Source organism: Canis lupus, chromosome 28, assembly GCF_011100685.1.
Source record: "Canis lupus familiaris isolate Mischka breed German Shepherd chromosome 28, alternate assembly UU_Cfam_GSD_1.0, whole genome shotgun sequence".
NCBI lineage: Eukaryota > Metazoa > Chordata > Mammalia > Carnivora > Canidae > Canis > Canis lupus.
The window spans coordinates 10,258,947-10,286,147 of NC_049249.1; the positions used below are offsets into that span (position 1 = coordinate 10,258,947).

General features: G+C 43.6%; 1 protein-coding gene and 1 long non-coding RNA gene across 5 annotated transcripts in view; one reads left to right on the plus strand and one right to left on the minus strand.

The window, feature by feature from the left end:
* The window catches only part of PIK3AP1 (phosphoinositide-3-kinase adaptor protein 1), a 118,957-nt gene extending 98,864 nt beyond the window's left edge, over positions 1 to 20,093 (minus strand). For both annotated transcript variants that reach the window (XM_038578387.1, XM_038578386.1), the window contains exons 1-2: positions 20,004 to 20,093; positions 9,850 to 10,266 (exon numbers count right to left, since the gene is read on the minus strand). In XM_038578387.1, the coding sequence (XP_038434315.1) occupies positions 9,850 to 10,266; positions 20,004 to 20,016 (430 nt within the window). In that variant the 5' untranslated portion in view covers positions 20,017 to 20,093. The remainder of the gene's footprint in view (positions 1 to 9,849; positions 10,267 to 20,003) is intronic.
* Positions 20,094 to 20,371: 278 nt separating this feature from the next.
* LOC102152451 overlaps positions 20,372 to 27,201 on the plus strand; it is a 34,603-nt gene continuing 27,773 nt past the window's right edge. For all 3 annotated transcript variants that reach the window (XR_005380470.1, XR_005380471.1, XR_005380469.1), the window contains exons 1-2: positions 20,372 to 20,611; positions 23,289 to 23,408. This is a non-coding gene — a long non-coding RNA (uncharacterized LOC102152451). The remainder of the gene's footprint in view (positions 20,612 to 23,288; positions 23,409 to 27,201) is intronic.

Genomic DNA, 27,201 nt, shown 5'->3' on the forward strand with positions numbered 1-27,201 from the left:
TAGCAGCACATGCCCCGAAGAAGGATACTCAGGAGAGGGATATCTTCTCTCCAACAGAAGCACTCAAAATGGGACCAAGAGTAGGAAAAATGGGTAAGAATCCATGAATGCACCCACACATGCAGACATCCATCTAACCACCGTCTATTGGGCACATTGTAAGAGGGACAGGGAATTTGTATTCTATTTGTCATACATAAAACATCATCAGTTACGACCAGCATTTTCTTAAAAAACATAAATACAGTGAAAATAAAATAGCTTCCATGTGTTTCTTCCCCATGGAAAAGGCAATTTTATCAATTATTGATTTTGCTCACTTCTCAGTGTCTTGGAAAACCAATCAACCACTATTTACCTAGATTTTACCAAAATGGCTAATTTAGGAAGTCTTCCTCTCAAAAGTCTATATGACAAGTGTACTGTGGTTTCTCCAATGGGCAGATAAAGAGTCATGTACAGCATAAATCATCCTATTTCCTTGGCTGTCTCAGACACATTCTCAGTCATGTGAATGGCAGTGGAAACTAGATTGAAAAGCTGTCAAAACATCCTGTAATAATAGGGAAATTAACAGACCTATTTTGTCATGCATATTTGCCCCTATTTCCCCTACCTCATTATCTTCCTTTAGACCTACATTCATAAATCTACACACAGACCATAATAAACAGTATGTGTAAAATGTTAAATATGTGCATTCTTTCATTCCCACCCATATAATGGCCTCATGTTATATTCTCCTAAGACTGAATTTAGGGTAATGTCTATAAACAGAAAGTTATTATTATGTCATTCAAGGTCCTGTTTAAAATTCTATTGTGAAGGAGAACTTGTTAGCTGAAATAAAACTCTATATACCTTGATGGAATTTTGAAAATTATCAGATTAAGACCCAGCAATGCAATGGAAGCCATGTAAAACCACTTGGAATTTCATGGCTGTAAAGTCTCAGATGTCAACTTGTATTCCTCACAGCTTTTTAAAAAGGACAAGAACAGATACAGGGTGACTTGCCCAAATGACTTGCCCAAGGGCGGCAAAAGCAGTGAAAAAGTCTGTGAAATATACACCCATATTCTCTTACTTCTTGTCACAAAGATTGTAGTACCCTAAGAAGACATGATCCAAATTTGATTTGACAAGAGTAAAAATATGACTCAATGATAAGTAGCCAGCATTAGCTCACACAGAGTGAGGTGCAGACATCACAGCAATAAACAAACCAATACCATATCGCCCTGCCTTAACCAGAAGATCAGTCCCATGAAGCTGAGAAAAAGGCCAAGGAGTTTATATAAAGGAATTGAACCTGAATTCAACCTACTCGGATTAGTTGGGTACAAGCCCAACTCCTTCCTCTAGATCCTTGAAATCTCCATGACTCCATCATTTTTCTCTTTTAAAATTCCTAACTGGAAGTAAAATATGAACACAGTAGAAAAATGGAAACATCAGAGAAATGTCTAAGACAAAAAGTCCTCCATCCACCCAAAAGCAACTATTATCAAAAATTTCTTGTCTATCCTTCCAGGTAAAAAAGCTCTCTATGCATATATTGGTATAAACATATATTTTTTTAATTATATATCTACAATTATCCTGGTTTGTCTTCACTTAGGTTGCCAGGAGCTCAGTCTCAATGGTCCAGATGATAACCTGTCATTTCAAGGACAGAAATCCTGTTGTTAATCAAAGCTAATCTTAACTGACACTGAACTTCTAGAGCCTGGGAATACAGCAAAACAGCTAACAAAATACAGAAAGGGAAAAAGGAAATAAAAAGATAAACAGGTATCATATACAGCCCAGCACCTGGCAGACAGATGCTCACTTAATACTTTCTGAATGACTGACTGACCAAACATATGAATTAATGGAGAAACCAGGCGAGCCATATTGTTAACACATACAATATTCAACATATTAAAATATTAAGTGATAGTGCCCCAATTCTCCAAAAAGTAAGTACCCTTCTTGTTCTACACTGTCCAATATGGTGGCTACTGGCCACAGGCAGCTATTGAATATTTGCAATGTGTAAAATACATACCAGACTTTAAAGACCTGGTATTTTAAAAAGATATAAAACATCTCATTGATGATATGTATATCGATCATATGTTACAATAAAAATATTTTAGATATACTGGCTTAAGAAGACCAAATTATTAAAATTAACTCATTTGTTTCTTTTCTTTTTTTCTGCAGCTACAAGAAAACCTTAAATTCCACATGTGGCTCACAGTAGACATTTTCTGGATAGCACTGCTCTAGAACATAGGCACCATTACAGTAGTGACTGTGTCTGTCCTTCCCTGCTCTATCCTAGCACAGGGCATTGGAAATAGTAGATGCCCAATGAATATGTACCAGATGAAAAGCTGGTTGTGGTATGTAGATAAGGCCATGAGTAGGCAGGCCTTGGATTGCATAGCAGGAGGCCCTTGCCCTGATCCTTTTATGGACAAGGTTGTGTGACCTTGGGCAAGTCACCGAACCCACCTAGGCCTTGTTTTCCTCATATTTAAAATAGGCATAATAATAAATAAATAAATAAATAAATAAATAAATAAATAAATAAATAAATAAATAAAATGGACATAACGATAACATCTTCCTCACAGGAAAATTACATGGACCAAATGAAATCATGTCTCTAAAAAAGGGTAAAACATATGCCAGGTTCCTTCTGAATTCTAGTATTCTCTATGACCAACAGTCCCAGAAGTAAGAGGCAAAAAATACTGAAAGAACAGGGTAAAAAACTAACCAAGGAAATTCCTGTATCTAGTATTTCCATCCCAGCGCAGGATAGAAAATTGAGACAAAGACAGGTACAAACGAGATTCTCCCGGGAGTGGAAACTTGAACGTTCATCACTCCCTCTTCACTGCATCTCCCCAACCAACCACAGTTGACAGAGGGACGTTCAGATACCTTCCTCCAGGGGCCACAGAAAAGCTAGTGAACTAAGACGAGCTGGCCATCTCGGTGGCTGACGAAGCAGCAGGGGTGGCCAATTATACCAAGCCACCTGCGGCTCATAGCTCTGTGGGAAAATTCATAACCCTGGGGGCCTCAGAGGCCTGGGGGCGGGAGGGGGGTGCTAGTTCCACAGGCCCCAGTATCTTCCTTAATTGTTTCAGGCACAGCTAGGAGGGTGAACTTACCTTGTTCTACAAGGCAGTTTGGGCACCTAGCAAGGAAATCCAAAGGACCCTGGGACAGGCCATGGCTTTCTAATGAACACCAGGGTGGATTTTAGCTATCCCAGTCAGACACCTTCTTCCCCAAATTAAAGATTACTACAAAAAGTAAGAAGAGCTTAAGGAAGAAAGCCTCCATCAGCAGGGGGCATTTAAGGAACCTAGAGGAGCCAACTGCACAGTGCTTAACCCACAGCAGAGAAAGAGCAGATCCAAATACCCATGGCCTTGAGGTAGAAGAGCAGCAGAACAAAAATAGTCCATCTCAAGAGGCCAAAGGTCATATTCGCCCCTCAGCTCTGCAAGGAACCACAGAAGCCCCAGAAGTGAATGACTTACCATCGGTATGGCCACTGCACCAAGGAGAACAAGGAGGGCGCAGTGACTTCCCCTTTGTTAGGAGGGTCTGACTCTCCTCCCTTCTCTGCGGGCTGCTCCCTGTGACGTGGAAACAAGTCAGGCTGTGGCCGAGCTCCAAACCCCTGGGACCTCTGCCCCGTGACCTGTCTCATCACAGCCCATGGGGCCTGCAGCTGCCTGCTCCCCTAACCACAAAGCCAAGGGACAGGGCACCAGGTAAGAAGCAGAGCCTCCAGCATACAGCTGTGAGGCAGAACCAATAGCAGGGATTGTTGAGATTTCCATTCCTGGGACTCACCCCTCTGAGCTTCTGGTTCAACAGGCCTGGGGTGGGAGCCCAGGCACTTTTGCTGGCAATGGCGTGGTCTAGTGAACTCAGCAAAGCTTCCCTATCCCTGATCCTGTTTCTTCCATGAACTCTTGTCATCCCTGTTGTCTCCATGCAGAAAACAAGGGCAGTGAGATGAGACTCTGGGGAGAGCAAGGCAATGTGGAGGACATTCTAGAGTCTGAAGTTCCCTCAGTTCCAAAGAGAGCTGCTCCCATCTTTGTGCAAGTCACCTACACTCTCTGAACCTTAGTTTTCTCATCTGGGGAATGGTAATAAAACCATCTACCTAATCAGGATCATTGGGGGAAATAAATTACATAAAGTATCCACTGCATTACTCTTAATAACTCTCAAAAAAGCCTTTATGTTATTATTAGCGCTTTCTGTGAGGGGAAGGAAGGGTGCAGGGCAGTTCTCCACATGAGTATCTCTGCAAGAGAGACTGTGCATGTAAATAAGTGACTTAATCAGCCATAAAGGGAAAGAAAAAAATTAAATTACAACAACAAAAAACTGTAGTAAGAGGTGCCATGGATTCAGGTTATAGGGAGACTGCAAGAAGATACACAGAGTAGTCATGCCACCCTATTTCCAGGAGCCCTAAAGAGATAAGACTGGGAAATGGACAGATTCACAAAGATTTAGGCACAAAGTTGCAGGAAGCTATATTGCAACATTATTTTATTTGCAACATTATTTATAAAAAAGGGAAGATTGGCAATAACCTACAGGTATTTTTTTAAAATATTATGATAAACATATGTTACTTCATTTCAGAAAAAAATGTTCCTTTTTATTATTTTTTTTAAGATTTTATTTATTCATAGAGACACAGAGAAAGAGAGAGAGAGAGGCAGAGAGAGAAGCAGGCTCCACGCAGAGAGCCCGACGTGGGACTTGATCCAGGGTCCCCAGCATCACACCCCGGGCTGCAGGCGGCGCTAAACCGCTGTGCCACCAGGGCTGCCCAAAAATGTTCCTTTTTAAATTTAGGAAAATATTTTGGAATCCATTTAATGAGCTGAAACCATTTTTAAACATCTAATTATCTTTCTTTTAAACTCTTTTAAACTCCAGTATGGTATTCAGATTAGAACATTCATATCAACAAAGACCAGATGTGGGCATATCCCTCCAAATGTTCCCCATGAGAACAAAGGGCAAAATATATTATAATTTTGGGTATCAAAATTGTCAGACAGAACTTCTGACATACAAGGCACATGAGGAGGGATAGGGCGAGGCAAAGAGAAAACAATGCATATAAAGAAGCAGGTAAGGTCTCCAATATCATATTGAATAATATTAGAAGAATTAGGTTTAGTGCTTGCCTTCCTCCTGCACACACACACACACACACACAGATGAGAACTCAGGAAATAAAACTCAGTATCACCTAGCAGCAAGTCCTTTTCCACACACACTAACAATCTATTTTTGTATTCCAGGGAGATTTGCAGCAAAGAATAGAGCGCCAGTAAAAAGAGGAAATAATTTCTATACTGTACCTGGGTTTTTCTCACTTCCTTATTTTAAAATAATCACCCAATTTAAAAAAAAATCCAGAACAATAGTACAGTGTTCTATGCACTGGGTACATATCACTGCAGATATTTTGGAACTAAACAGAATCAATTCAAGTGTTCTGAGTAATTTACCATCTCTTAGAAAACTTATAATGATACATTACAGTGCTGGGGGCTGGAAGAAACCTTCCAAATCATGTGGTCCAACCCCATCATTTTACAGATGAAGATCTTGGGAAACAAACTGCCTGCTCTAACACATGAAAGACTCTAATTAAAACAACTGCTCAATTTGAAGGTAGCTGACAAATTTGGAGAGAGGGTGAGAAACAAAATAAAACCTCCAAAACACTTTTTAGTGGAATAGTAATTATGATCAGGGGGTCTATTAAATGAATAAACAGTAAGGATCGCAATGGAAGTATAACCTTACTCCAATGTCAGGACCACTTACATCTGGAAAACTGAGATTAAAAGTTGCCAGAGCTCAACTTTGAATCTGTGAGTAGGAGCAGAGGAAGAGAACCCAAGAACTCAGCCTTGAAGTCTATTGGCCTAAGTACCAAACACTGGCCTAAGTTCACACCTACACTGACAGGTACCCCTGAGTCACTCTGATGTGATGAAGGTGCCTCTACCTTCTGAAAAATAGAGATTGGAGAAAATGGTCCATGCACCAAAGAGGGACATGACCGCTGACCTGGCAAAGGAAGAGTGGCTTAGACCCTTGCTCACATACTCAGTAGACCCTTGACCAGCAGCATCAGCATCACCTGGGAACTTGTTAGAAATACCAAAGCTTGAGCCCCACCCAGACCTAGAGAGTCAGAATGTGCATACTGGCCAGATCCCCAGGGTCTTCCCGAACACATAAAAGTTTGAGAATCACTTATTTAGATAACATAACAGCAAAAGAAATATCATTGACTAACTATAACCCCATTTACTCTACGATTCTGGAATAATTATCTTATTACCAGCTCTGCTCTCTAAAGCTCTTGATCTTTAAGCTTTAAGTTTTTGGTTTTTTTTACGATTTTATCTATTTATTCATAGAGACACACAGAGAGAGAGAGAGAGAGGCAGAGACACAGGCAGAGGAAGAAGCAGGCTCCATGCAGGGAGCCTGACATGGGACTTGATCCCTGGTCTCCAGGATCACACCCCAGGCTGTAGGCAGCTCTAAACCCCTGCACCACAGGGGCTGCCCAAGCTTTAAGTTTTAAATGGTATAACATTTCGTCTAAATTTCAAATGCTCTCAGTGAATATCTCATCAAGTAGTCACTTTTTTTTCAAAAGGTACCTCAATGTTAAGAAAAAATATATATATGCATATATGCTGGGAGCTTTACCGTTTTTAAGGATTACATAGATTATAACTTGAGGTCTTTTTTTCCTGCTATTTTCTGCTGAGGTCAATGTAGGAACATGACCAAGATTTTCTCAGGGAAAGTTAGAAACCCCTGGGAGACTTGGGTAAAGGAGGAAGCAACGTGTTCACAACAGAAATGTGTTCCCAGAGCACCTGGGTGGCTCAGTCCATTAAGTGTTCGACTCTTGATTTCAGTTTAGGTCATGATATCAGGAGATGGAGCCCTGTGTTGGGCTCTGCACTCAGCTGGGAGTCCGCTTGGGATTTTCTCACTCCTTCTCTCTCTGCCCCTCCCCACTCTTCAAATAAATAAATAAATAAATAAATAAATAAATAAAATCTTAAAAAAGCAAGAGGAGGGGGAGGAGGGGGAGGAGGAGGAGGAGGAGGAGGAGGAGGAGGAGGAGGAATGAGAAATGTATTCCTGGTGAAAATGAGGAATATCATGTAAAGGAATTTTATAGTCAAGAGGCTATGAAGGTCATATGGTCCAGCCAGCTCCAAAGCTGAATCCCTTTAGGCCACATCTACAGTCTCCACTCACATATTCCCAATGTTGTAAAACTCATCACCTCCAAAAGCAATCCATTCCACCTTTGCACTTTCTAATTGTTAGAAAGGTTTCCTGAAATTTGTCTCCCTATAGCTTTTAACAACCCTACAATCAGGAACACCATAATTATTGTCCCTACCATTAATTCACCCCCATTATCAATTTTCCATTACATTTCCCACTGAGATTTTCTTTCTTAACACAGAAAGTCAAAGATACAAGTTTCATGTGTTTATTTCTTTGAGAGTAGGGAATCTTATAGTAGTGGGGTGTACAAAATTTTTCTTTTTTGCTTTTATTTTGAGACACCTTGGGAAAATCTCATATGTACAAGAGAAATATTAAAGTAAACTATCACAAGCTATAGAGAATATGACTAAGGGCATAATTACATCAGCAACCTAGTTTGGATAGTGCTGTTCTTAAATATAGTTTTAACCCTAAGCTTCCTGGAAGTCAAAGCAGGTGTGAAATGGGATAAGAAGGTGATGCTTCAGAAATGTTTGAGACTCTCTGGCCTTGGGGAATCACAGATGATCAATCCTGGAAAGTGTCTTAGTTCAAGTTTTATTCTGCCTCTTACAGAGAAGGAAAGTGACACCCAAAGACAGTAAGTGACTTGCCCAATATTGGGCACCAAGTTAGCGCCATGGAGTGTCCCTATCTCTGGTCAATGCTCTGTTTGGCATACTATCAGATTCTGAGTCTTGAGTTTGTTAAAGATGCTTGCCTAGCATTAAAATCAGAGATATAGCATCACATTACTGGGCTGACCAAGGGCAATGGCTATTAGTACCTGAAAAACAAACCCAAGCCATTCTAGCACACACAGACTCCTCAAATCCCAAAGTCCACAAGTCTAACACCAGATAAGAAAGTTAAATTGGAGCCACAAGCCATATTTCTTCCTTCTCCTTCCTAGAACTCCTTTTGTCCCTACCTATCCATTGATTCTGAACTGCAGTTTCCACTAAGAAGCTTATTTTAATCTCCCATTAAAATAATCTCTTTCTGATGACAGGTTATTTGTTCTCAGAACAGAAACACCACAAAGAAACACTTTGTTCTTTCAGAAATACTTAAAGCTAAAGTCTCATACCATACTGAGCCAGAGTCATTAATAAAAAGTAAATGATTATAGGCGATCAATTTATCCAGGCATCTAAACATTGGACATTGAAACAATATTAAAAGAATCCTTCCCAACATTTTTTAAAAATAGCACCACTGGAATATTTTAAAGAACAATCTGTTAGATCATGCAGTGTGAGGTGCCAATACAGTGACAATACATCCATGGAGCCGTCAATGACTGGCAGGGGGGTAACAGTGGCCTGCCCACGAGATCATAATGGACCACAGCAGTGACATAAGCACATCTGCAGAAATAACTACTTGTGTTTCAGTTCTTTGTAAGTTTAGGCAGATCAAAACTCCCTCAAATCAATGAAGTGTAATCATGCAAGATTGAATTATGTGCTTTTTCTCTCACTGTGCTCTTCTGAAATAAAGGAAAGCAAACCCTAGAAGAATTTTTTATCCAAGTCCCAGGCATTTTAGGTGAGACATCTTTTATATTAACCCTAGTCATTTATATTACAATTAGCCAGAGTCACCATATGTTTAAGAGATCTGGTCATATTTATTGGTTTAGAGCAGACTATTCCCAGATAAAAGTATCGAAGAGGTCATATAAGCTTCATAAGTTCACCAAGAATTAGTGAATTCTTGATTCAGTTAATCAGATAAGATGGGATGAATGAGACACATTAATGCCCAAGTCACAGCAGGGATAATTGAGCATAGCTAAATCAACCCATAATTGTCTAGGCTTCTTTTCTGGCATCGGATATAAGATATCAAAGGGCAAGAGAACAGAGATAAACACATAGCCCACTCATAGCCCACAGTGAGGCAAAAATAGAAAGCAAAAGAGGAAGAAGAGCTGTGACATGCCTCCATCCCAGAACGCGTCTTCCGCTACCGTTAATCAGACCGTATGTCACATTTCCTGGGGCCACTGAAGTCATTAGCCCTGGCAGAGAGGACCAGAATTTTCCCACTTTAAAAGGAGAAACAGGGCAAAAGACAGAAGCTAGGCTAGTGGGAAATAGAGAAGAAGGGTATTTCTCTGTAAACATGTTATCCAAAGTGATACATTTTCCACAAAAATCTTAAGGTCAATGATGATATAATGGAAGGGGTTCAAAAGCAGGGAAAGCTGTCTCACCTGAAATGCCTGGGGCCTGGATGACTCTTTTTTTTTTTTTTTTTAAAGGCTTGTTTATCTTTTTTTTTTTAAGATTTTTATTTATTTATTCATGAGAGACACAGAGAAAGGCAGATAGAGAGAAGCAGGCTCCCTGAAGGGAGCCCAATGTGGGACTCCATCCCAGGACCCCAGGATCATGACCCAAGCCAAAGGCAGACGCTCAACCACTGAGCCACTCAGGTGTCCCAAGGGGTCACTATCTTTCCTTGAGAAGACACCCTTACCTTCTGAAATGGCCTTCTTCACAGCTGCCACATAGGTCTCAGGCTCATCATCACAGGTGAGCTCCTGCCAGTGCACCCAATCTGGAAAGTAGTCCAAGAACTCCTCACTGTCCGGCACCCCACAGAGCAGCCGCACCACGCGACGTGGAGGATGGAAGGCTCTCTGCAACAGGGGCAGGAGGGCCGGCTGGTAGAAGCACTGCACCAGCTCCGCAGACAGCAGCACTACAACGCAGCGCGAGCTGAGGAAGAAGTTCAGGTCCTTGGCTGAGAAGGAGGCCTCAGGGCTCAGCCTGTAAGTCAGCGTCTTCTGGCTACGGATCTGCCGACTGGACAGAAAGAGGTCCTGGAGGTACTGGCACCATTCCTCAGCATCTGGGCTGTAGACGATGAGGATGTCGCATCTTCCAACCACCCCTGAACAAGAATGAGGCACAGAAGCATGTTAACATACCTGCTCTCTCTAGGACTCCTGTGACCTGCAAGATAAACCATCCAGACAGGGGTCCTGGCACCCACAGTCTTTCACAGTCTGCCCCGAGGATAGCTGTCAAACCTCTTTCCCTACTTACAGTCTGCATTCCAGCCATACCAGTCTCCCCGTCTCCCTGTCTCTGCCTGAAGATACTATGCCATTTTAGAGCTTTACATCACTGTCACTTCTGCTGGCATGCTCTTCAACCCACAGCTGGTGCAGTATAAAATGGTAACGATGGCAATAAATTGACGACAATGATGATGACAGCAAGAGCAAGCACTTTATAGAGAGCTTACTATGTTACAGATGCTTTTCTATACATATTGCCTGGTAAACTCATTTATTCATCACAGTAACCTTATAAGGTACAGAATACTATTAGACCCATTTTAAAGGTGAGAAAATTGAGAGGTGGCAGGTTACATGAAACCCATGGTGACAGGGGCAGCCTGGGTGGCTCAGTGGTTTAGTGCCTGTCTTGAGCCCAGGATGTGATCCTGGAGACGCAGGATCGAGTCCCACGTCGGGTTCCCTGCATGGAGCCTGCTTCTCCCTCTGCCTGTGTCTCTGCCTCTCTCTCTCTCTCTCTCTCTCTCTGTCTGTCTCTCATAAATAAATAAATAAAATCTTTAAAAAAAAAAAAATCCATGGTTGACAGAGTCAGAATTTGAACTCAGACAGTTTGGCCCCAGAACCCAGCTCTTTCCCAGATACAGTGGGTATAAGCATAGGTATGGTATCAAGTAGCTAGAGTTAGCATCTTAGCTCTGAGTTATCAGCTGTGTAACCTTGGAAAGCTACTTAAACATTCTGAACATCAGTTTACTCATTGGTAAATGGATTTATAATGGCAATACTTATCAGTGTTTTGTGAGAATTAAATTAGATTATTTCATATAAAGTGCTAAGCATAGTGCCTAGCTTGTGGTAAAGCCTCATTAATTGGTAGCTGCTGTTATCGTCTCACATTAATAGAAACAATGCATGAATGTAAACAATAATTGCAGTTGAATTAATGCTTTGATCTACACAATACCATCGGTAAAGTGTCCCTCACCACACCTGGGCTGTGACATAGGCTTTCTTCTTCCTCTCCTAAAGCATAAATGCCAGAAACAGAGTCCAAAGCCTCAGAGAAGCAATGAGTTTAAAAGAGCTTTGCTGGATCAGTTAGCCCAAATTCCTCATTTACAGATAAAAGAGACATTTCATCTGGGAAGATGAAGGGACTCGCTTAAATGCACACTAAGCAAACTAATCACTAAGCCAGGACTGAACCTCTGGCTGTTCTGGTTCCCTGTCCAGTCTTCTCACGTCTCACCTGTTGCCTCCCATCAGGGATTTGGTCAAGATTCTTTTTTTTTTTTTTTTAATTTTTTTTTTTTATTTATTTATGATAGTCACAGAGAGAGAGAGAGGCAGAGACATAGGCAGAGGGAGAAGCAGGCTCCATGCACCGGGAGCCTGATGTGGGATTCGATCCGGGGTCTCCAGGATCGTGCCCTGGGCCAAAGGCAGGCGCCAAACCGCTGCGCCACCCAGGGATCCCTCGGTCAAGATTCTTATGAGTAAGGGCACCTGGGTGGTTCAGTCGGTTAAGCATCTGCCTTCGGCTCAGGTCATGATCCCAGGATCTTAGGAACAAGACCCAAGTCAGGCTCCCTGCTCATCGAGGAGCCTGCTTCTCTCTCTGCCCTTGCACCTCCCCCTGCTTGTCCTTCCTCTCTCTCCCTCCCTCTCTCTGTCTCTTTCTGTCAAATGAATAAATCAAATCTTTTTTTTAAATTTTTAAAAAAAAATTTTTAAAGCCCAGTTAAAGAATCTTACAAGTCATAAAGCATATCTTCCAATTAACAAAGTTCAAAGAAGTTTGGCTCTTAACATACTGTTAGAGGAGGTCTCATCTTCCACTAACTCAACAAACTGTTCTCTGTGACTTGGAAGGGGTGAGCATAGAGGAGTCTCCACTCATTGGAACAATACAACAGGGATCCTTCCTCCCCATTCTGAGAAGGAAGGTGCTCAAGTCCGGTGAAGCTTCAGAATTATCTAAGTTGTGGATTATCACAATTAAATATCAGCCCTGGACCATTTTTCATTGAGTGGTTCCTGGCAAAAAGGTCAAAGGCAGACCTGGGGCAAGACATGAGGCTATAAAGTCTGAAAACATCATGGGAGCACTCCCCCTTCCTATCCCATTTTCCACCATATTCAAAGTATAAACAATGACATATAACATGTAAACCCAACACAGTTCTGACATCCCCAGGGATAATATTACCAAATTGTTAAAAATAGCAAGTAAGGAAAAAGTTTGGGGATTCTTTTTGGAGTCTCTGCTTTGCTGGAGCCCTAATCCAGTGCTAATATAAAATCCAACAGGCTCTCAGTAGGAGCACATTGGGAGTACTTTTGAAGGGGAGTTGTGCAAACTTTAAAAGAAGTCTGTTTAAGAAGGCAATATGGTGGTGGCGGGAGGGGTAGGAGGCAGTCAGCAATTCTGACAACACCATTGACCTTTGTGGCTCTGCAGAAAATTCAATTCTGAGTGTGGTCTAGTTTCTCAACCGTGAATTAAACAATCCATTTTAGGAATGCTTACACTGGTCCCAAAGTTTAAGCAGATTAAAGGCAAGATTTTAATATATGGAAGCCAGTGCTGCAGCCTTCTATAAAATAAAATCTTTGCTGATCTTTTTTTTCTCCCCTGTGAATCACAGTTCTTTGTACTTTAATGGAGAAATAATTTCAGAACCATGGAAGGAATAAAATTGGCAAAGCAACATAACTATGGAGCTCATACTGAGAAAAGTAGAGTAAAGGCATCAGAATACTTTTACCTTCTTTCTGCCCCTCTTTCCTACATGGTTGGTTTATCCTCAGAGGTAAATGCTGTTCTGAATGTAAAGTGTTAATACATATGGGTGTGCATAACACTTTGCATTGCATTATAATAGTAAGGGTGCAATGTTAGCAATCTGTGCAGAATTCAGTGAAAAGTGCAATGTAAAAAGCAGTAGCCACCAACACCCCCCACCTATACAGATAAATATATTAGCAAATGTCATGTCAACAATTTTTACAAATGGGCTAGAAGAAGAATAAGATCTCCAGGAGGGCCTTATACATTAGTGGCAAAGCCATTGGTGATGTCTTCAATAGATGGTAAAGAAATAAGGAAGAGAGAAAAGTATTTCTAAGAGTATATATAATTGGTACTCTTAAGAAGGCAATTCAGGGATCCCTGGGTGGCGCAGCGGTTTGGCGCCTGCCTTTGGCCCAGGGCGCGATCCTGGAGACCCGGGATCGAATCCCACATCGGGCTCCCCGTGCATGGAGCCTGTTTCTCTCTCTGCCTGTGTCTCTGCCTCTCTCTCTCTCTCTCTCTGTGTGTGACTATCATTAAAATAAAAAAATAGGGACGTGTGGGTGGCTCAGCAGTTAAGCATCTGCTTTCCGCTCGGGGAGTGATCCTGGAGTTCTGGGATCGAGTCCCACATCGGGCTCCCTGCATGGAGCCTGCTTCTCCCTCTGCCTATGTCTCTGCCTCTCTCTGTGTCTCTCATGAATAAATAAATAAAATCTTTAAAAAAAAAAAAAAAAAAGGCAATTCAGATTTAGAACAATAACTGACTTAGCAGAAAGTCAGCAACTTTAGAGGCTTCTGGGTGGCCTCTAAAGGCAGTGGTTGAGCATCTGCCTTCTGCCCAGGTCGGGATCCCGGGGTCCTCAGATGGAGTCCCACATCAGGTTCCCCCTGTGTAACACAAGTTACAGGGGGAAGCTGCTTCTCCCTCTACCTATGTCTCTGTCTCTCTCTCTCTCTCTCTCTCTCGGTCTCTCACAAATAAACAAACTATTTTAAAAAGAAAAGAAAAGAAAAGAAAGAAAATTAGCAACTTTAGATTGCCTTGACCACATGGCCATGAGCAACGTACGCCACTTTTATGAGGAGACAGTGACCCTAAGCAAACCAATAATTTCAAATGACAAGTTCTGGGGTCACTGAGGGAGGGAGTATTCATTTCACCCTGGGTCCTGCCTCAACACGGCCTGCTTCTCTGTTAACAGCACAAGGCAATGTCTACTGGGTGTTAAAGACCTCTAGTCATCAAAAAAAGTGCAAATATTAATAACGAGGGAAACTGGGTGTGTAAGATATGAGAACTCTAATATTTCACAGTTTTTCAAGAAATCTAAAACTTCTAAAATAAAAATTTTTAAATACAATTTAAATTAAAAAACACTTCAGGGGATCCCTGGGTGGCACAGCGGTTTAGCGTCTGCCTTTGGCCCAGGGCGGGATCCTGGAAACCCGGGATCGAATCCCATATCGGGCTCCTGGTGCATGGAGCCTGCTTCTCTCTCTGCCTATGTCTCCGCCTCTCTCTCTCTCTCTGTGTGACTATCATAAATAAAAATTAAAAATAAATAAATAAATAAATAAATAAATAAATAAATAAATAAATAAATAAATAAATAAAATAAAATAAAATAAAAAACACTTCAGGGGTTAGCCTCTTCTGAATGGACAACATATTGAAAACGTCTCATTCCTGGGGTTCTGTAGCAAAATTTGACACCCACCCATTCCCAACTCCTTTCAGCAAAAGTAACGAGAATGAAGTGGTTCGTGCCTCAGACTCGTTAACTTCACAACCCACTTGGTCACCCACCTGCGGTGTGACTGGGGGCCAGTGTACTAAGTCTAAGCAAATTTTGCCTCAGCGTAAATGAGGACAATGAAATCTACCACCTTCTTGAATTTTGCTCCTCTGCTGAAACTGAAAGCTGGGGAAATTCTAAAAAAAGTTCCAAAGTGGAAGTTAAAGTTCCTCTGTGATGTGCTGGATAACAACACAAGACCAAACGCTTCGTCAGCAGCTCTTTCTTGCAAAGGGGACACCCCTTTTGTCAAGGATAATTCCCTGCCTGTAACTTTAGGTCATTTCCTCATATGTGCCAAATCAATTCTGTTTTGTTTGCTTATTAAGAAAAATGAAATCCACAGGAGCCTCTGAGCGGCTCAGTCCCATCCATTAAGTGTCTGCCTTCAGCTCAGTCATGTTCCCTGCTGTGGGGGAAGAGGGGACCTGCTCTCCCTCCCCCATTCCCATTCCTCCTCTTTGTGCATGTGCTCTCTCTCTCAAATTAAAAAACTCTTAAAAAAAAAAAAAAAGAAAAGAAAAATGAAATCCCATGAACCAACAGGAGTCCATAAATCCTAAACAGAAATGGGGATGGGCCCTCGTCCTTGTAGAACTTGAACAGGTTTGGCTATAGGAGAAAGCCATGGGTAACAGCTGAGGTATCGATGGCTGGTGGCAACAGGGAATGACAGTAGTGGTTAAGAAAGACAGTGACTAAAAAAAAAAAAAAAAAGAAAGAAAGAAAGACAGTGACTGAAAGAGAGCTTCCTTAGAAAGATTCAGAATCCACCTAAGAAAAGAACAGGGAAGTGCCAGGCAGCTTTTCAAACTACCCAGCCCAGACCATTTCTTTAAATCTGTAGGTGACTCTGGCTCCCCATTCATCAGTCCTGAGCACCATACCAAAGAAGGATGTGTGCTATCAAAGGTGACCAGGGGGCAGCCCCGGTGGCTCAGCGGTTTAGCGCGCCTTCAGCCCAGGGTGTGATCCTGGAGACCCGGGATCGAGTCCCACGTCTGGCTCCCTGCATGGAGCCTGCTTATCCCTCTGCCTGTGTCTCTGCCTCTCTCTCTCTTTCTCTCTCTGTGTCTCTCATGAATAAATAAATAAAATCTTTAAAAAAAAAAAAAAAGGTGACCAGGATCCAGAAGGGTCTGGTGATGACTCACATGAAGAGCTTCAGGACTCTAAAGGTTTCAAGTTTAGAGACTTGACCAGAGTATTGAGGGACCTCAAGAATCAGATCAGAGTTAAGATCACAAAAAATTAAAGGTACCTTCAAACCCTATTATCCTATAAGTCTAGGGATGGTAGAAAAACCTGAAGATAAGAGAAGCCTTGGAGAAAAAGGATAGGAATAGGTATGCAAGCTTTCTTCAAAGATCTGAAGGCTGACATATGGAGGAAAAGATTCTGCTCTTCACCCAGCTACAGACTTGATCACTTGGGGAAGTCACTTAGGGCCTCTTTGTTCTCTCTCTCTCTCTGTCTCATATGTAAATGCAAGAGATGCCATCAGGAGCCTAGAGAACATTCCAGGGTAGGTTGATTCCATTTCATTTAATCCTGCTCCCCAAGCTCTTTCAAAAACAGGGAGCCAAGATTCTCCTTGATTTCGATAAGCAAAGATGTCTTTCAAAAAAATAAAATACTGGAAAATAAAATAAAATAAAATAAAATAAAAATAAAAATAAAAATAAAAATAAAATAATAAAATAAAATAAAATAAAATAAAATAAAATAAAATACTGGGACACCTGAGTGGCTCAGTGGTTGAGCGTCTGCCTTTGGCTCAGGGCATGATCCCGGAGTCCTGGGATCGAGTCCCACATCGGGCTTCCTGCATGGAGCCTGCTTCTTCCTGTGCCTATGTTTCTGCCTCTCTCTCTCTATCTCTCATGAATAAGTAAATAAAATATTTTAAAAAATAAAAATTAAGGGAACCCTGGGTGGCGCAGCGGTTTGGCGCCTGCCTTTGGCCCAGGGCGCGATCCTGGAGACCCAAGACCGAATCTCACGTTGGGCTCCCGGTGCATGGAGGCTGCTTCTCCCTCTGCCTCTCTCTCTCTGTGTGGCTATCATAAATGAATAAAAATTAAAAAATTATTTAAAAAATAAAAATAAATTAAAATAACATAAAATACAAATGCTTACCCTTCAGCAGAAGGAAATTTTAAAAGACTACACAGTTAGGCCTTAGAAAGGAATGTGACTCGTGCTACCACTTGGGTGAACCCTAAAAAACACTATGTTACGGGATCCCTGGGTGGCGCAGCGGTTTGGCGCCTGCCTTTGGCCCAGGGCGCGATCCTAGAGACCTGGGATCGAATCCCACATCGGGCTCCTGGTGCATGGAGCCTGCTTCTCACCTCTGCCTGTGTCTCTGCCTCTCTCTCTCTGTCTCTGTGTGACTATCATAAATAAATAAAAATTAAAAAAAAAAAAAAAAAAAAAAAAAAAACACTATGTTACGTGAAAGAAAACACAGAAGACTACATACATATGATCCCATTCATATGGAAGTCCTGAGCAGGGAAATCCGGAGACACACACATAAAACTTAGGGCCAGGCAGGAAGAAGGAAAAAGAGGGCAAGAGGCAAAGCATACAGTTTCTTTCTCTTTCTTAAAAAAAGTTCTATTTAATAAATTTATACCCCTTCACTCATTTCTCAAAATGAGTTTCTTTTTGAGGTGAGAAAAATGTTCTAAAATTGACCATGGTGATGTTTGTACATATCTGTGAAGATACTAAAAAGCCACTGAATTGTATACTTTTTTGTTTTTGTTTTTTTAATTGTATACTTTAAATGGGCAAATTGTATGGTATGTGAACTACATCTGAATAGAACTGTTTAAAATTTAAAAAAAAAAAGGGGGGGTGAACGGAAGAGGGAGGAGGAAGACGAGAAGCAGAAGATCACATGAAGAGTGGCCTAGATGACTCTAGACCCTGTAATATATTGTCAAGAGGCACTCTCACTGCCACCATGGGTCTTTGAACCTGCAGACCTCAAAGAGCCCCAGAGACCTCAGAGGCCCAACTCCCAACTTGCAGGACCTGAAGCAATGTCTCACCACGGCGTATGCTGATAGCAGGAGGGTTTGACAGCCCTAACCATTACAGGTGAAGGCAGAAGCCACACTACAGAGCCCATAAATAGCCCCAGAGTCAGCCACTGTGCTAGAGTCCCCATCTGAATGGGAGCACACTCCTCTAGGAGGGCCTTGGGCCAGGCCCTACTGGAGTCCTGCACACAGGACTCTAAACAACGGTGGTTTCCTCTATCTCCTCTGTGTAGTTTCTCCCAGTTTGCTCTTTCTTGCACTTAACAGCCCAGGGCCTGTTCTCCGCCATGGAAAGAGGTAGAAGCTTCACCAACCTCATCTCCTACTTTCTGTCCAATCACCCACCTACTCCACCACCTGCTCCCTGTTCCTTAAATACACCATATACCCCCATTTACTGTTCCTCTGAATGGAGCACTGTTCCCCCACATGACCTTTCAGATCTTTGCTCAAATGTTCCTTTCTCCATGAGGCCTAATCTGGCTACCTTCTTTAAAATTACAAATCCAACCCCCTTTACCTCCTCTACTGTTTTCCCACTGCTCTTATGTACTTTCCTTACCAAGCGCATTGCATTGTCTGCCTTCCCCCATGTCCCATAAGCTCTACAGGAAAGTGACTTATGCCTGTTTTAATCACTAAATATACACCTGACACCTAGAACAGTGCCGAGGAACAGTAGGCATGAAATAAATATTTGCTGAATGAATGAATGACTTTCCTCTAGACAACTCTGCATCAGCTTTCGAACAGAACGTGTGGACTATGAGCCTACTGTTACCACAATACAGCTTCTTCTAACCTCCAGAGCCCCACTTGAGGGCCATAAGGCTAAAGCTATCTACTTTCCCATTTCCTTTAAAGAATAAGCCTGCATTACTAAATCTAATAGAACTGTTACCATTGGCGTTCTTCACCACCACCACCCCACTCCTGCTTCCAAAGCACCATTAGGAGGCTAGACCTCAGGGGATATGGGGACAGCTGGCTCTTCATCCTAGCATCTGCCCACATCCTTCAAGAACAGTATCTTCTCCTGGCTGACTAGATTTTAGTTTTCAAGAGGCGTTTACATCCTGGTTATACATGTTACTTCTACTAAATCATAAAATGAGTGAGGAAAATACAAGTAAACCCACTTGCAGATACAGTAACTAATTTCATCTACTGATTCCCTGTTTACTTGTGTATGGCTTTCCTACCAAGACTGTAAACTCCCCGAGCGCAGAGACCAGGCTGTCCTGCTCATCACTGAGAACACATGCAGATGCACAAGAACTATTATAGTGCATAATAAGTGCTTCTTAATTGTCTCTATTATCATCATCATTTCGTGGTTCATCCTGGATCTCAGACAGTGAGTAACTTTGGCAAATGTCCACACCCGTGACCAGAGAAGAACCCAAGACTCAAAAAAGACTCCTGGCACCTTTTGATGGGTAGGTTACCCAGTGGCCTTCACTTTTCTCCACTCCCCAAAGTTCTGCAAAGGACATAAGAAAACTAAAGCTAACGGAATGGTGTTCTTAGATTCTTATCGAAATTCTACATGAAAAAAAAAAGCATAGGAAGGGCAGAGGAAGCAGCAGCTCGGGAAGGTGGCCCAAGGGCCTCCCGCGATCCCCCGGCGCCCACCTGGGACTACCTGCGCGCCCCCTATCGGTCCGAGGGGCCTAAGAGGAGTATTTCCCGGGCGTAGCCGAGCCGGCTCCCCGCCTGGCCGCGCGGAGTTGGAGGAACAGGAGCAACGAGCCTCAGGAGCAACCAGGCCCAGTCGGAGAGAGAGGCGGAGGTTCAAAAGACGGGGGGCAGGGGAGGTGCAAGCGGGGGCAGAAGAGAACCGCGCGGCCGGCTGGGAAGGGAGCACAAGGCACAGGTCCAGGTCCCGCGCGCAAGAGCGGCGGCGGGAGCGGGCGGCGGCGGGGAGGCTCGGGCGGGGGCCGGGCCCGCCTACGCACCTGAGGCTGCCATGGCGCGGGGCGCAGCTCACCTGCCCCGCGGGCTCCGGGGCGCGGCGCGGCAGGGGCACCGGGCTCCGCGCGGCACCGGCGGCGGCTCTGGCGCTTCCTCCCGCCGGGCGCCGAGCACCGGCCGCGGGGGCGTGTCCACAGGACCCGACCCGCCCCGCCCCGCCGCGGGGCACGGCCCGCCGCACCTGCGCCCGCGGCCGTTGGGGAGGGGAAGTGAGAGCCCCCCAGCCGGCCGGCCGCCGGCCAGCTCCCCGCACGGCCCGGCCCCCGCGCACCGTCGCCGGGGGACTCCAGGAGAAACCCGCCCGACTGCCACCCAAGGGCAGCCCTAGGCGGGGGCAGCGCGCGGGGGCAGGGGGAGCTGGCCGACCTCGGTGACCCGGGGCGGGGGTGTATCTGCGCGCAGCTGCCCAAACCGCCTCCCGCCCCGGGGCTTTCTCCCGGAGCCGCCACCCCCACCCCGGGCAGGAAAGGGGAGGAGGCAGGAAGGGGAAGAAGCCCCTTCCCTGGCACCTGGCCCTGGCAGCTTGGCGTCGCCCTTGACTACCCTCCAGTGACTGTTCTGTAATTCCTTGGACCTGGTCTCCTGATGGCACGTAAGCCTTGAGGATGATCTCCTGCGATAAATGCATGATACAGTTGATTGCCTTTTATGCTTTTGAGGTGGCATCTCTCCTATCTTGGTGTTTGAGCTGAAGAAACGAGCCAAACGCCTCGCTGGGATGCCCACAGGGAGTGGATAACCTCTCTGAGGTTACAGCAGGCCTGAGTCCAGAGCTAGAGCTCTCCATTGACCCTTGCGCTCACTTGCCTGCTTTTTGCTCTCTACCTTCGTCTGCTCCTATAACTGATCTGAGCAGCCTTGTGCCCTTGAAGTCCTCAAAAATGCAAGGTCCAGAAGATGGATTCAGACAGCAGAGATGAAAAGATAGGGTTCAAGCCTAGGTGAAAATAAATGAAGTGGATTTAGGAATGGAAATATCAGGGCTCAGGCCTATAATTATAATTTTCTATAGCTGCCATAACAAATTATCACAAATTTTGTGGCTTAAAATAACACAAATTTGGGTGGCTCAGGGGTTGAGCATCTCTGACTTTGGCTCAGGCCATGATGCTGGGGTCCTGGGATTGAATCCTGCATCAGGCTCCCCGAGAAGAGCCTGCTTCTCCCTCTGCCTGTATCTCTGCCTCTCTGTGTCTCTCGTGGATAAATAAATTAAATCTTTAAACACACACACACACACACACACACATACACAAATTTATTCTCTTACTGTTTTGGATCTCAGAAGTCCAACAGGAGTCACATTGGGCTAAAATCAAGGGGTCGGCATGGCTGGGTTCCTTTCTAGAGGTTCTAGAAGAGCATCCATTTCCTTGCCTTTTTCAGCTTCTGGAGACTACCCACATTCCTTAGTCTATGCCCACCTTCCTCCATCCTCAAAGCCAGCAATGCAACATCTCTTTGACCCAGTTTAGGATATCACATCTCTCTCTGACTCTTACTTCCTCCCTTTTCTACTTTAAGGACATTGATCCCACACAGATAATCCAGGAAAATCTCCCTTTTTTAAGGGAGACTAACAACCCTAATGCCATCTACAATCTTAATCTCCTTTGCCATGTAACATACCCGTGGGTTCTGGAGGTAAGAATGTGTACATCTTTGATGAGCCATTATTCAGCCTACTACAGGCCTAGAATTCTGAAAGAGGAGATGAGCCGGATCCTGCTATACCATTCCCCACGTTCAGGACTTCTCTGGCCTTCAGATCAGGTTAGCCACACCTCCTCCTCCACCCCTACCCCCATCATGCACTGTGACAGCCCTGTACTGTTTTGTTTTTTAAGATTTTATTTATTTATTCATGAGAGACACAGAAAGAGATAGGCAAAGACACAGGCAGAGAGAGAAGTAGGCTCCATGCAGGGAACCCAGTATGGGACCGGATCCCGGTACTCCAGGATCATTCCCTGAGCCAAAGGCAGACACTTAACCACTGAGCCACCCAGGCGTCCTATGTACTGTTCTTTAGTAGAAATTATATAGCTATTTTCTGCGATTATTTATGCTAATTTGTGTCTCCTCCACACAGCTATAAGCTCCTCAGAGGCAGGATCCAGGCTTGCCATTTTCACCATGGAACCTCTAGCACTTGGAGCCAACTCTGGCCCAGAGAATATTAATATGCTCAGAAAGTGTTTGAGTGAGTGAATTAATGAATATGGCCTGAAAAGCCTTAGATTTGAGACTGAAGGATAGGGAACTTCCAGGCACTGAAAATCACTGAACTTGCAGGAAGGAGATATAAGATGTCAGAAATAGGCAGTGCAAGATAAAAGCTATCAGAGTAAAGAAAATGGTTAGCCCACGTTTGGAAATGTTGAGTTTCCTAGGGCTTCTGTCCTTGCAGGAGAGAGGAAAGCCTAGGACTGGCCAGGATGTCACCCTTGGAGTTGAAGCTGCATGAGTGGATGGGAGAAAGGGGATAGAGAGCAGGAGCCTTGGCCTCAAGGGTAGAAGCTGGGGGAAGGACCATGCTCAGGTGCCAGAAGAGACTAGAGTAACCAGAGAGGCAGGCCAGAGTAAGCAGAAGGCCAAAGAAGGGGATTTGGGGGAGAAGGTTGTCAACGTGGATCTCTGTGAGGGGTCTGGGAGTATGAGTTCTAATATAAAGGACTCCAAAAGTCCTCCATTTTCTCCTGTGCACAATGAGGGCATTCCAGCTCAGAAAATGCTAGGGCTCTGTTGAATACTCTCTTTAGAGAACTTTGCTGGAACACTGTCTACCTCTCCTGAACTTTCTCTCCACAAGCCTAAGGACCTGGCTAGTCTGTATTCCTCTTCAGAGTCATTACTCAGAGGATACTCATCTGAGGTCATTTTCCCTGACACCCCTACTATCCAAATGCATGGTTCTCCTTCCACCTCTGGATGTTAAGGAGTGAAGGCCCTTTCCTGCCTCTTAACCAAGAGAATCTGGACAACTTTAAACTGAAGGAATATTTCCATATTTCTTACACCTCTTAGAGGGCATCCATCGGTTGTGGGCAAGGTCTCTGGTGTTGGGTCAGTAGTCCAAATTCTGAACACTCCTACTGCTCCACAGCACTGACCTCTGGAATTGGACTAGAGGGGATTCAGAAGCCAACATTCCCTTGGTAAGATGCCAGCCCAGTCCCTGATACTGGCAATTCCACCCAGTTTCATTGTAGAGCAAGTGGGGTTGAGTTGAGGGAAGTGTAATCTGTTTTTACATTTCCATTTGACAGTTTTTGCAGAATGTGGAGGACAGGGTGGCTGCCACTCTGAAAGGCCCTCTCTACCCCTGCACATCAGCTTAGGGGCAAGCTCTGCAATCAATGCTTCCAGCACCCAATGATGGCCCACAGGTGGGTTCCAGGCAGAATGGAGAACCTGAGTACGACTGCCGCTGTGCCCTCTTTTTGGCTTGGGAAACAGGAAAGGCCAGAAAGATGAATATGTGTCATCTAAAGAATAGGGGGATGAAGGGTGGGGAAGAAATCCCTGTTTCTTACATCTTCCAGATGTTCTTTCCTAATCTCTCAGGCCTAAGGAGCAGAGCCTTTTTCCTTGGTTGCCAAGACCTCACTTACTAGGACAAAAGGTGAAGATGGAAGGATATGCTGTAGCAGATAGTCTAATTCATCTTAATTTTCTTAACTATCCTACAAGGAAGGTGCAAATTGTATACACATTTTATAGATGACAAAGTTAAATACCTTTATCCAAGCGCACACAGCTAGTACATTGGAGACCTGAGTATTGAACCCAAACAGCCTGGTTCTGGACTCTGTGCTTCTGCCCACTAGATTATATGGTAAATGCTGGACACAGGCCCTGCTGTGGTCTGAAGGGCCACGCAAGTCCCTGGCCTGCACTGGCATCACCTCCCGTCCTAGGTGGGTAGGGCAGTAGCTCTGCTCCCTGAAAGTTCCCCCTGGCTCTGCCAGGAGTACCTTATGCTCATGAACCACGAGCATCAGGAAAGGGCCTTAGCTTGCCCCACCTCCCTGCTCACCTCCCTCTGTGTCCCATCAGACCTTCAGCCCCTTGTGGGCAGGCAATGTCTCTGACTCCACTGCATCCCCAGTACCTAGCACAGGCTCCAGCACACAGCAGATGTCCAACAATCATTGTTTGTTTTTAAACCATCGAGGCCAACCCACTCATTTTACAGAGAAAGACTAATCACGTAACCTGCCCAAGGCCCCACAGCCTTCATCTGAAGGACTCATTCCTTACTTTATTCAAGAGTTCAGAGAGAGGGCGCCCCGGGTGGTCCAGTCGGTTAAGCATCTGCCTTCAGCCCAGGGCATGATCCCAGGGTCCTGGGATTGAGTCCTGCATTGGGCTCCCTGCTCAGTGGGAAGTCACCTTCTCCCTCTCTGCCCCTCCCCCTCGCTCATGAATGTGCTCTCACACATGCACGCTCTCTCTCTCTCACTCTCTCTCAAATAAATAAGATCTTAACAAAAAAGAAAAAGAGTTCAGAGAGACTCCACACATTCATACACACGGGATGTGAAGACCAAATTATATGGGACAGGCCAGTAGGCCATCACATGTAGGAGCAGGGAGAAAGAGTTCCAGGATACCAGGGACCTGGTTTAGCCTCATCAACACCCTGGATTTATAAAACTGCTTTCCTTTCTACCTGCTCAAACCGTTTCAGCCCAACCCAATGGACTCAGTGCAGAGTATCTGGGGACATTTGTAGCTTTTTAGGAACAAGTAGTTTTATAAACAAAACCTAGAAGCCTACTCTCTTGCAAGAGGGAGAGGCCTCCTTCCCTAGTCACCAAAATGGCCACTCCCTATGCCATAACCCAAGGGCTCTTCATTGGGCCACTTTTAGCAATGGCCTTGAATCTCAAGTTCTTAGAAACAAAATTTTCTTGGGAATCTGCTCTGTGGCCAAATCTGCTCAGAGTGCTGTCCTTGACTTAGCTTTCATGAATCTTTACCTCAAACCAGTAAGGTAGCCATATTATTGTGAGCCCATTTTACAGGTAGAGAAACTGAGGCTCTAATAAAGTAATTCACCTGACCCATGGTCACTTGGTTAATAAGTGTCAAAACTAGATTTTGAATTCAAATCTGTTGGTTAGCAAAAGCTGCCTCCCTTGCCATTGTGTTATGATTTAAAGGCCATGCCAGCTATTCTGTGCTGGTTCCATGATCCCCAACTCAAAATCAAACTCAGTAACAAGAAAAAGGAGTGTTGCAAAGATTGCTGGTTGCCCCCCTAGTATCTATTCTTTCTGTGTTTCTTAGTAACAGAATCCCAATTGCATTGGAGCAACAGGATTCCATTCCCCAGACCCTCTTAGAGCCTAGAAGAATCCAATAAGCTGTAAATGGAAGTCATTGACTGTCCAGAGAAGTTCTTTAAAGGATGCTTAATTCTGTCACCCTCTCTTTTTAGTTTTCCCTTTTGCTTTTCTTCCTCTCTTTTAGTTCCTGCCAGGAAAATGAATGGGATGACTGGAGATCCAACAGCCCTCTTAGATTCTGAGGTGACTGAATGAACAGAAGCCACACACTAAGGACAGTCGAGCAGAAAGATGAGCAGAGTCCGGTTCCCTACTGACCATGGAGAACCCAAACAAGCCCCAGGTGTCCCCCCTCTGAACTCTTTTACATGAAAGAGAAACACATACATCTCTGTCTTATTTGAGATGTGGTTATTTACATGTCCTGCCACATGTAGCCAAACCTAATTTTTACTGATATTGAATGGAAGCTAGCATTTACTGAGCACTGACCATAATCCACAGACTTCCTAATGCTCTTGCAATTAATTCTCACAATAATTCTGCATCACATGTATTATCTCCACTTTGCAGACGAAGAAACTAAGATTCAGAGATGTTGGATAATTTTTCCAGGATCATTTAGCAGCTCAGTCTGAGTTCAAATTCCATGGTCTTTCCATAGCACCATGATACACTGGATGCTTGCAGAGAGTTAATTAAAAGTACCTCCTGAGGATACTTGGGTGCTTTCAAGGTCACCCTTGAACCCTCAGCACTTTAAGTAAGCCACGTGCAGATGGTGCCTTCATCTGTGCATGAAAGCATATCTTGCACATTTTCTACTTCTGCCTTCTGAGGTGCTGAAGCAGAAAGTCTAGGCAGCTGTGATTAAAATTTTAGGACTTGGCCTCATAGACTCTCAGAGTGTTACAGTTGGGAAAGACCCTAAGAGGTCATTATTGGACACATGTATAAACCAAAGCCAAGATAGGCAAAGCAATCTTTCTAACATTATACGTTGAGTTGAACGTAATACCAGAACTAGAATTCAAGTCTTAATTCCTGGTCTGGTGGGGTTTTGTTTTTGGGGGGTTTTCTTAAAGCTTTATCTGACCACTTATGTTTTTAACCACCAGTAAAAAAATGTCTTTAAAATGTAGAAATTCTTTCCTTGACCTGATGCTTTGTAGTTCTTTCCCTTAAATCTACCACAAGCTCCTAAAAGGTTAAACCAATCTTGAATGCCTAGGATAAGTCCTCATTAGATCATGATGTATCATCCTTTTTATGTGTTGCCAATTTACTAATATTTTATTAAAGATTTTTGCATCTGTGTTAAAGGTAGGTATTGATCTGTAATTTTATTTTTGTAATATCTTTTGTTAGTTATCGATATCAGGGTTAATCTGGCTTCTTATAACACATTTGGGAGTATTTGATTTTTTATTTTCTAATAAAGAAAGATTGGTATTATTTCTTTCTTAAGTATTTGGTAGAATTAACCATTAAAATATCCAGGCCTAAATTTTTCTTTGTGAGAAGGTTTTGCAATATCAATTTCCTCAAAAGATATAGGGCTATTTAGATTTGGTACTCTATCTGTGCCAGTATTGGTAAGGTGCACTTTTCAAGGAATTTGTCCACTTAATCTAAGTTTTAAAATTTTACTGATATGAGGTAATTCCTAATATTTTCTTATTATCCTTTTAAAGTCTAGAGGATATGGAATGATAGTCCCTCTTTTATTCTTGATACTGTAAATTTGTGTCTTCTCTCTCTCTCTCAGATAGATGTTTGTTAAATTTCATTAATTTTTCCAAGGAAACAGCTTTTGGTTAATTTTCCTATTGTTTGTTTTTTTACTTTTTTGCTTTCTGCTCAATATTATTTCCTTCCTTCTGCTTAC